Source organism: Emys orbicularis, chromosome 19 (assembly GCF_028017835.1).
Source record: "Emys orbicularis isolate rEmyOrb1 chromosome 19, rEmyOrb1.hap1, whole genome shotgun sequence".
In the NCBI taxonomy this organism is placed as follows: Eukaryota; Metazoa; Chordata; order Testudines; family Emydidae; genus Emys; species Emys orbicularis.
This window is the reverse complement of record NC_088701.1, coordinates 175,012-185,183: the sequence shown is the minus strand read 5'-3', so window position 1 is coordinate 185,183 and position 10,172 is coordinate 175,012. Positions and strand designations below refer to the sequence as shown.

Sequence of the window (10,172 nt, the reverse complement as noted above, 5' to 3'; positions counted from 1 at the left end):
GCGCTGACACTGTTGTGTGAGATAGCTGGCGGCAAAGGCATCTTCCATTTTTTGAGGGAAGCATCTGAGGTAGAGGAGAGGAGACAATGGTGCCTGCAGCTGACAGCAGGCTGACATTGCTGTGTTATGTAATATGTTTTAAAAAATAAGGTGGTTAGAAAAGACAAAAATCATCTTGCCTTAATCAGAACTCCACCACACTGGGGAAGAGGCTTCCAACACCACCCTCAGGATGCTGTTCCCTAGCGAGTTCAATCTCTCTGCTAGGAAATGGTGCCTGTGATATCTGACTCAGCCTGAATTTTCCATCACTTAATTTCAAAAGCAGTGGCAGAATAAGAGCCTCTCATAGCCTCTGCTGAATTCCTGTGAGAGGTAAATCAAGGCAGAGGATAGGCCTCAGTCTCAAAGGAAAGGAAATCACATACTCTGCCTTCTCTCCCCAGTCTCTGCTGGGTTGCAATAAAAGTGCGACTCACCAGAAAGCTGTGGAAGATGGAAATGTGTTGCTCGGACTCAGTCACCTGACCTGGGTCAATGTCACATGGCTGGGTCAGTATCCACAGTCAAGGAGGCCTAACACTAAAAATACAAGCACTTAGATACCACAATGACAGGGATGGATGGATAGATTAGCTAGAATGATTTTGGACCCCTCTTTCTGTCTGGGAGTCTGTCCAACTGTGTTCAGACCCTCTCAGATCCCCAGCGAGAGGCAGCTAAGTTTAATTAGAAAACCCTTCTCTGTAGCAACATATTTAAACTGAGTGACTCATACTGTGAGGGGAGAATATGAAGAAAACGCCAGCATGTGGCAGTGATTACAGCTAACTGGTTTAAATTATGTGGCCTGCAGCTGGCAGTAGAGGGGGAATGCACAGCATCTTCAGGCTGCCTTTGGTGCTGGAAAGGCTATTGCAATTAATGCTCTAATCTTCTGGTTTGTTAGCTCAGAGTAATGCTGTGGGGGATGGGACTGGAACGACCACTCTTCTTCGCACCCCACAGGGAGAAGAGGCAAAATACCGATGTAGATGCTTCACTTGTTTGGCAGCTGGATAGTGGGGGAATTTGGGCTGGATCTTTTTTTTTTTTTTTGTGATTAATGATTTAAGATGGAAACCTTGAATTTAGATTAATTTGTCCCCATGGAATCAAAGCCTAGAGATCCCTGCAGCATCCCTAAAATATACACACTGCTACCCTTCACTCCACTGCATCTGTCATGGGTCATTTGCGGCTTGTTTCTTGGTTACACTGAATAAGGAAGAAACACAGATGAGCTGGATTTTTGCCCCAAAGGCCAAGAGACAATCAGCTCCTCCAGGCCTTTGTTTGTGATCTCCATTCTTTAACTTCATGCAACCTTGAGGAAAATCATGAATGGTGTGGAGAAAGTGAATAAGGAAGGTTTATTTACCCCTTCACATAGCACAAGAACCAGAAGGTTTAAAACAAACAAAAGGAAGTACTACTTCACACAATGCATAGTCAACCTGTGGAACTCATTGCCAGGGAATGTTGTGAAGGTCAAAAGTATAACTGGGTTAAAAAAATAATTAGATAAGTTCAGGGAGGGTTGGTCCATCAATGGCTATTAGCCAAGATGGTCAGGGATGCAACCCCATGCTCTGGATTTCCTTAGCTCGTGACCGCCAGAAACTGGGACTGGGTGACATGGCATGGAGTCCTGTTCATTCCCTCTGAAGCATCTGGCACCAGCATTGTCACAAGACAGAATACTGAGCTAAATGGACCATTGATCTGACCCAGTGTGGCCATTCTTATGTTCTTAGGAGTCATTTCCCTTTATTCCTGTAATTTGATCAGACAGGGAACAAAGACATTTGTTTGGGGATTCATATCATAGATACATCACAATAAGAACTGACTGCATCTCCAGGGATGCTAACTGGGAAAATTTAAAACATCACGGAGTGAATAGCTTTTTAAATGTTTCTCTAAGGCACGCAGCAAACCCATCACAAGTGGGAAAGATTTGCCTGACCATCCATCCATATTGACGGATTCTCCCTCCACATATGAGAGGCTTGGCAGTGCTGGAGCCCTGGATGGAAAGACAGCCCTGACATTTATTACACCGAATAAATACCAGCCCTGCAGAAAGCAGTGAGTAATGTGGATTTACTAGAGAACAGTGAGCACATTTTCCCAAGCAGCATTTTTATATTTATTGGAATGCCTGAAGGAAAAGCAGAGGGTATAGCTGGATGGCAGAAATCGTACAGTTTCGATTAGGCAAAGGCTTCAAAGCCTCCCCTACAAGGAGTAGCATATGGATCAGCTCCAGTAGCAGTGTGCTTTTTCACACAATGCCCAAGTAACCTGTGGAACTCACTGCCACATGATATATTTGAGGTCAAGAGTTTAGTAGGACTAAGGAAAAGGTTGATCCCTTAAGAATATGTGCCAGCTAGTTATGCTAGACTATCTGTTCAGCCTTGTACTTAGCTGTGACATTGAGTGCCTTTTCCAGACCTGAGGAAGAGCTCTGTGTAACTTGAAAGCTTGTCTCTCTCACTAACAGAAGTTGGTCCAATAAAAGATTTAAAAATGTTATTAAGATGATGTTAAAAAAAATAGTGAACAGAGTTTGAGCATAGAAGTTTCTGGTTATCAGGGAATAACATACAGATTATCGAGGGTGCAAAGTTTGGCTTAAGATCAGGTGGCATGAGGAATACATAATCTGCAATATCCCCGATTGGGGGTAAAAGGTTGATGGGTCAAAGTACAGACATTGAGATATGAGGGTATGAAGTTCATAGAGTGGTTGTGTTCGGGTGTGGAGTATAATGAGTGGATATGATGATGAGGATGGATTGACCCTCATTTGGTGAGATTTAATGTTTAGGGAGTTTATGGTTCCAGTTCATATGATCCAACGGAGAAGGTCACTTGGTCCCTTTCTCGTAGTGGGAGAACGATGTCTCCTAATGTCCTGGGACCAACACGGCTACAACAACACTGCATATAAGGAAGATCTTGGACATTTACAGGGCTAACAAGAATAACCAGCATTATAGCATGGATTAAAAATAACCAAGACTTGTGGAAGGGCCATAAAGCCTCCTTTTTCAGGGCAGGAGCCTCGACATCTCTCTGTCAGGAGGGTACTTCCCCTGGGGGTAGGTTATCCCATCGCTGACTCCTGAAGGGTTCCTGCACTTCCCTCTGAAGCAGCTGGTGATGGCTACTGACAGATATGCGATACTTGTCTAGTTGGACTCATAGGCGCCAACTTTCTCCGGCGCCAGTGGGTGCCCGTGGCCCCCGCCCCTTTCTCCACCCTGGCCCCGCCCCAACTCCACCCTTTCCCTGCCCCTGGCCCTGCCCCCATTTCAACCCCATCCCCAAAGTCCCCACCCTAACTCTGCCCCCTCCCTGCCCCTATTGGATCCCTTCCCCAAATCCCCACCCCGGCCCCGCCTCTTCCCCCAGCGCACCACGTTCCCCCTCCTCCCCCCTCCCTCCCTGCCCCACGAATCAGCTGTTTCACGGCGCAAGTGCTGGGAGGGAGCGGGGGAGAAGCAGGACGCGGTGGTGCACTCGCAGAGGAGGCGGAGGTAAGCTGTAGTGGAGGGGTGAGGTGGGGAGTTGCCGGTGGGTGCTGAGCACCCACCAATTTTTTTCCGTGGGTGCTCCAGCCCCAGAGCATCCATGGAGTCGGCGCCTATGGTTGGACTCCTGGTCTGGCAATTCCCATGTTCCCAGAGAGAGTGAATCTTCAAAAGCTGTAATAGGAGTCTAGGGAATTGTCTGTATTACTGTCAGGGAGTCTGGTGAGATGGCTTATCTTCCTGGGTCTAGCATTTGGGTGTGCCTCAGTTTACCCATCTGTAAAATGGATTAAATTATACTGACCTGCCTTTGCAAAGTACTTTCAGATCCTAGAATGGAAAGTGCAAAATAGAATAATTTAATTTGTTAAAAATAAACACTGCAGTCAGAAGGGCTGTGTGTGTTAGGAAGTCGGTATGAAGTAGTGCAGTAGAAAGGCGGCATTTGTTCAGAGCAGCATAGACATTAGCTGCAGGGAAATAGATCACTATCAGTCAAATGGTCATGTAGACTCTTGGGTGTCATCTGGTGGACTCATGAGGGAAGGTCCTTAGATGGAGTTAATTGTCATATCTCCATTGAAGTCAATACAGTGATGACAATGTACAGTGGCCGAAGAGCTGTTCCACAGAGTCCATGTAAAAATTCGCTCAGTGGCATATTTTCTGGATTTAAATCCTACCACGATCAAAATGGGTTAAATGTGTTTAAATATTGTTAGATAAAAAAATTGCCTGGGCAGATGTGAGCTGCCTTGTGGCTCTTGTTTACTGGAATCTATTTGACAGATTTTCAAAGTACAGAATTCATAAGGTGCAGCCTGTATGTGTCACACAGGGGATCATAGCTCAGACTGTTAGATTTAGCTTCTTGCTCTCAGGGCGATGGTCTAGGAGGGCTGTGGAGGCAGCACCTGATCCTGTAAAATTCAATTCAAATGTGAGGCAAGAAAGGAAAATATTGGTTACCTTCCTCTTCCGGCTCTTGCAGAGCATCTTGACTTATCTGTGTCAGTCCCTTAGATGGTGAGCTCTTCAGCATAGAAACTGTCTTTAATTTTTGTCTTATAAAGGGTTGAGGGCACTGTTGGCACATACCACATAATGACAACAGGCCAACAAACGTCCAGCCAGGGATTTCACAAATGCTCATTTAACAAACAAGCACAAAGAACACAAAGAACTTGTAATAAAGCTCCCTAACACTTACTACGGAAATGAATTTTATTAAAAGATAATTTAATATTCAAGAATACAAAGCAACATATTAACATTAAATACACATCTTTTGACGCACGATGTGGAGTGAGTGGGTGATTTCCCCCATTTTCTGGCCCAAGCTCTACAACTGCTGTGAGTAAATCCTTAGCGTTTCTTTTAGGATCTTGTTAAGAAACAGGAACAAACAAAAAGATCAGGGATAGGGTAAGAGAAAAAAGAAGGTGGCCAACTTTATCAGAAGAAAAAGAGAGATGCTGAGCAGACTTGGAGAGATGTAATATTAGCGTTAACCATTTGCCTATGGCTGGGGTGGCCAACCTGAACCTGAGAAGGAGCCAGAATTTACCAATGTACGTTGCCAAAGAGCCACAGTAATACGTCAGCAGCCCCACATCAGCTCCCCCCCACACAGCTCCCAGCACCTCCCACCCACCGGCAGCCCCGTCGATCAGCACATCTCCCTCTCTCCCCGCACCTCCCGATCAGCTGTTTCATGGGGTGCAGGAGGCTCTGGGGAGGAGCGAGGGCACGGCAGGCTCAGGGAAGGGGGTGGAGTGGGGGCAAAGCCTGTGGCAGAGTTGGGGGTTGAGCAGTGAGCACCCCCCGGCACATTGGAAAGTTGGTGCCTGTAGCTCCAGCCCTGGAGTTGGTGCCTATACAAGGAGCCACATATTAACTTCTGAAGAGCCGCATGTGGCTCCGGAGCCACAGGTTGGCCACCCCTGGCCTATGGCTTCCTGGTTCAGACACGAGTAGCTCAACAGCTGCTCACTATTGGAGAAATTCACCCCTATGCAAAAGTAGCTTAAATGGGTGGCTAGTCCTTGCACTGCCCTCTGCACAGGGGTGAATTTCACCCTGTGCATAACCAGAAACCAAGAAAATCCATATCAGTGGATCACAGTATGCACCCTATTACAATAAATCCCCCCAGTAGCTACTCATCATCTTATTTCACATATATCAGTGTTAGCTCATTACATAATATTCATGTATTCATCTGGGTCCTAATCTTGAGATCGTTACTCAGACAAAAGTCACATGGACTTAGTTTGGTTCTGACACCATCAGAATAGGGCTCCATGGTGAATATCACTGTGCATGTGGGGGTGTCTTAGTGTGATCCTGATATGGAAGATGTTGAGAACCACCAAAATACAGACTAGTCTTGCTTTGGATTAGTGAAAATGTGCCCTTCTGTAATGGGTTCAAGGGATTATGTTTGTGACATAACAGTTAGAGATGCTAGAGAGTGAGGGGTCTGTTGGAAAAGCAGAGAGATGGAATTAAGATAAAGTAACACACTGAGGCTGCTCACTGGTTGGCACCAGGGCCGGCTCCAGGCACCAGCCTACCAAGCATGTGCTTGGGGCGGCACCTGGAGGGGGGAGGCGCGGCGCTCGGGGAGATCGGGGCCGCGGCCGGACTCGCCGCCCTCCCCCAGCGCTCCGGCCGGCCGGGGAGAGCGGGGCCGCGGCCGGGCTCGGCGTCCTCCCCTGCCACGCTCCCCGCCGGGGGCCGGGGGGCGGCGGGAGGCTTTTTTGCCTGGGGCGGCAAAAAAGCCAGAGCCGACCCTGGTTGGCACAATCTCTTCTCCTTCCTAAAAGATACATGATTTTATCAGCTTATAGAAAATAGAAATTGCAGCAGTGGAAGCCCCAAACCATGTCAACACACACTGCTTCACTGGGTTGGTGCTGAAAAATGAGGGATGCCGTGAATTAAACAAACCAGTGGAGGTCTGTAGCTTCAATAAAGTGACCATTTGTGAGTGTTTCCTCCAATGGCCTGATCTTTACAGTCATTTCCTCTCTGCCTAGGTGTCCACAGCCAAGTAATCTGTGCTCTCTCTGTACTGCCTCCCACTGTGCTAAGCTGTGTATCACACTGAACCCATCCCTTGCAGAAAAACTCCTGGCACCAGTCGCAGATGTTTGCTTTCCATGAACAGAGCTTCTGGACTTATTTCTGAATGCTCTCTTGGAGTTTGCTAAACAGTAAAAAAAGCAAATTCTGGGCTGACCCACAGCCTCCTGATAATTCATAGCAGAGGTCTTTCCTGCAAGCTCCATCCCTAACAGAGATGCTGGGATTGGGTCCTCATCTCATCCCCTTCTCTGTCCCTGCTAGGGTGACCAGAAAGCAAGTATGAAAAATCGGGACAGGGGGTGGGGTGTGTGGGGGGGTAATAGGAGCCTATATAAGAAAAAGACCCAAAAATCAGGACTGTCCCTATGAAATCGGGACATCTGGTCACCCTAGTCCCCACCATTCAGCAGGCAGGCCTGTCTCACTTTCCAGCAGTGCACTCCTCATTGTTCACAAAGGTTTTCCTGGGATGGTGTCCCCAGGTCAGGGTTTGGTTCGGGTTCAGTGCAGTCTGTGCTTGTCCTTTCCAGAGAAACTTCAGGGGACCCTGTGGAAGTGTTGTTGGTTTGAAACTTGGAGACGATCCTGGCAGTTTCCTGGGTGATCTCAAAATGTCTGAGTTGCTGTTTTCCTCCAGAACGTCGCTGCAGTGTGCTGGTCTCTGGTGAGCTACTCCTGCTGCTGCCTTTCTTCTCCAGGACTTCCTTCATCAAAGGGCTGCAGTCTGCAGGATTGCCTTCTGCATCAGCCTCCATCAGAGGGCTTGACAGAGCAGCAGCCATCAAGGACAAGCTGGAAGGTTTGTGAATGATTGGCCTCATTTTGGCCTGTGCCGGTCGAGGATACTTCACAGGCTGCCGGCTGAAGTACCCCCTGGGTTGCGTCCCTAGAACTGAATCAGAATCTGGATCTGGCTTTTCGTGCACTGATTCCTCAGGGTCCTCCAGCTCAGAGCCATCATTTCTATTCAAATCTGAACAAAACATTAGAGAATTATTTTAAAAGGAGGTTCCCCCTCAGCCTAGAGCAGTGGTGGGCAACCTGCGGCTGATGGGCCGCAGGTTGCCCACCACTGGCCTGGAGCGTGCGGCCTAGCTAATGTGACAAATTGGACAAGTACAAATCCCTGTACAAACACACAAGTGGAGGCCAGTCCCCTGTTCAGTGCTGGGGACTGAGCCTCCTCTCTTAATGCTGGTGTAAATGGTGACAAGTGAGGAGAGACATGGTGTGAAATGGGCACAAGTGAGGGGAGATCAGGTGCTGCGTTCTCAAGCCTGTGAATCCTGCCTACAACACCTTAGAGAATCGACTCTGGTGGGTAAGTGTAGGCCTCCCGGCCTCTAGCAGCAGGGCTTGTGAGGAGTGAAGGAAAACCCCTTCCTGAGAAGGGCTCATCATACACTGAAACCTAATGGCATGCTAGCCCGGTGGCTGTGATGGAGTGGGCTGCCTAGACGGAGGAAAGTGGCAGGGTGATGCCATGCCTTACCCCATACACAGGGACACATGCAGAGACAGGCAGACACAGAAGCTGTGAAAGTTCAGTAAACACAGATCAAGCCAACCCAAAACCTGCTCCATGACCATGTGCCCCTGCTTGACATTTACCTAGGGGATCTGTGCTCAGGGGACTGTGGGCTCCCTCCATTGTCAGCTCATTGATGGCTTCACTGGAAGATGACTTATCAGACACGTAGCCCTCACTTGAATCATGCTTGAAGGAGAAACTCTGTAGGAAAAAGCCAGGACTGTGAACCTGTTTCGACAGGGCTCTCCTTTCAGATTAATTACGATATGCAGTTCCCTGAGTGCTGCAGTAGCCAAGGGAACAAAGATAATCGGCTAATGGTGAAAATATATTGATCTCCATTTCAGCTTGCCCAATGCAAAACCACAGTGCTAAAGCTGGCAGGCTCAGCAAGAGAGGGAGAGGCCTCTTAGAGCTTGGGCTAGGACCCCGTTTTACTGGGTGCTACACAGACACAGAGTGCGGGACAGTCCTGCCCTGAAGAATTTAACTAGAGAAAGGCTGTGAGGTGAAACAGTGGGGAGGTGATTTGCCCAAGGTCACACAACTGGTCAGAGCCGACAACAGAACCCAGGTGTCCCAAGTGCCAATTCAGCGCTCTGCCCATTGAATCATGCTGCCTGCCACAAAAGGCACCTCAGGAGCAGGGGTTGCTTTCTGGCAGGAGAAACGAGACCTGTGCCAAGGTTTACATCTATGTATCCTACACATATTAAAACAGACCCTTTTAGAATGAAGGGGCGATAATTCTGCCTTGGAGTTGTGGGGAGATCAGGTTCATTCTCTGGGTTTATGGCACCTTCAGAAAACCCTGCATGGAAGCACAGCCCCATTATTTAGAGCCACCTGTTCCTTATGCTCGAAATAAATCAGGAATGAGCCAATTAAAAGCTTGGTGAAGAACTGATTATGAAAATGGCACTAAATTCATGTCACCTCCCTGGTTCCCTCTGGATAGGTCATGATGCGCAGCATTAAGGGGCAGCAGCCACATTATCTGTCATGCTGCAGCCTCGCTAAGTGATTCCTTTGCCGGTCCTTGTGCAGACGGACAAAGTGGGGGGAAGCAACAGAAACATAACCATTAATTACAGCAAAGTAATTACTATTAGATTGAGCCTGAGATGGCTGCTACAGTGGGGCCCGAACATCATTGCTCTTATGAGCCCAATTCCCCATGGAAGTCAGTGGGAATTTGTTCAGGGATTTATCAAAATCTTCACAATTTGGCTTTATTATTATATTGAGAACGCCTATAGAACTTAATCCCCCCCCCCCAAATAATTTTTGACCTTTCCTGTAGAATTTAGTAACCATCTCTGCTGTAGAATTATATAGGATGGTGGGACAGGGCATCTGCCCCGCACTGGCCATGATAGGGTTAAAACCCAGCCTGAAGGGCTACAAGGAAACAGCCAATTCGGGCGGTGGCTGCACGGCTGGACCAGCCAATTAGGGCCCAGCTGGCCCATATAAAAGGAAGCTGTAGGCCAGAGCAAGGGAGTCTGCTGCAGGAAACCCAAGGGAGGGGACTGGCTTCCTAGAGGGCTGCAGAAACTAGTACTGTGAACAGGGCTGCTAGGACTTGCAGGCCCAAGGCCCTGGGAAGAGGGTGAAGGAGCCAGAGGCAGGAGCTGAAGGTGCTGGGGCTGTGGGGAAGTGGCCCAGGGACTTGAGACAGACTGGTGGAGAAAGAAAGGAGGGGCAGTGGGAAGCTGTTATTTACAGGGTCCCTGGGCTAGGACCCAGAATAGTGGGTGGGCCTGGGTCCCTCCCTTCCTCCCCCCCACTCGCCGCTGAAGAAGCGGCCAGGCTACGGACTGCCAAGCCGCTGTGAGGAGCGGCTAGACTGTTGCAGAAGGAGTCCCCTGGAAGGGGGAACCCGGATTATGACACAGCCGGAGGGCTGTGCCACAAAGCAGAGGTGGAGAGATTGGAACTGTAGTGGGTCTGCAGGCGGAGACAAGGAC

General features: G+C 48.6%; 1 protein-coding gene across 1 annotated transcript in view; it reads right to left on the bottom strand.

The window, feature by feature from the left end:
- Positions 1 to 7,114: 7,114 nt before the first annotated feature.
- Positions 7,115 to 10,172, bottom strand: part of GMIP (GEM interacting protein) — a 54,254-nt gene continuing 51,196 nt past the window's right edge. Inside the window, exons 21-22 of the mRNA XM_065419501.1 lie at positions 8,283 to 8,403; positions 7,115 to 7,644 (exon numbers count right to left, since the gene is read on the bottom strand). Of these exons, the coding sequence (XP_065275573.1) occupies positions 7,115 to 7,644; positions 8,283 to 8,403 (651 nt within the window). The remainder of the gene's footprint in view (positions 7,645 to 8,282; positions 8,404 to 10,172) is intronic.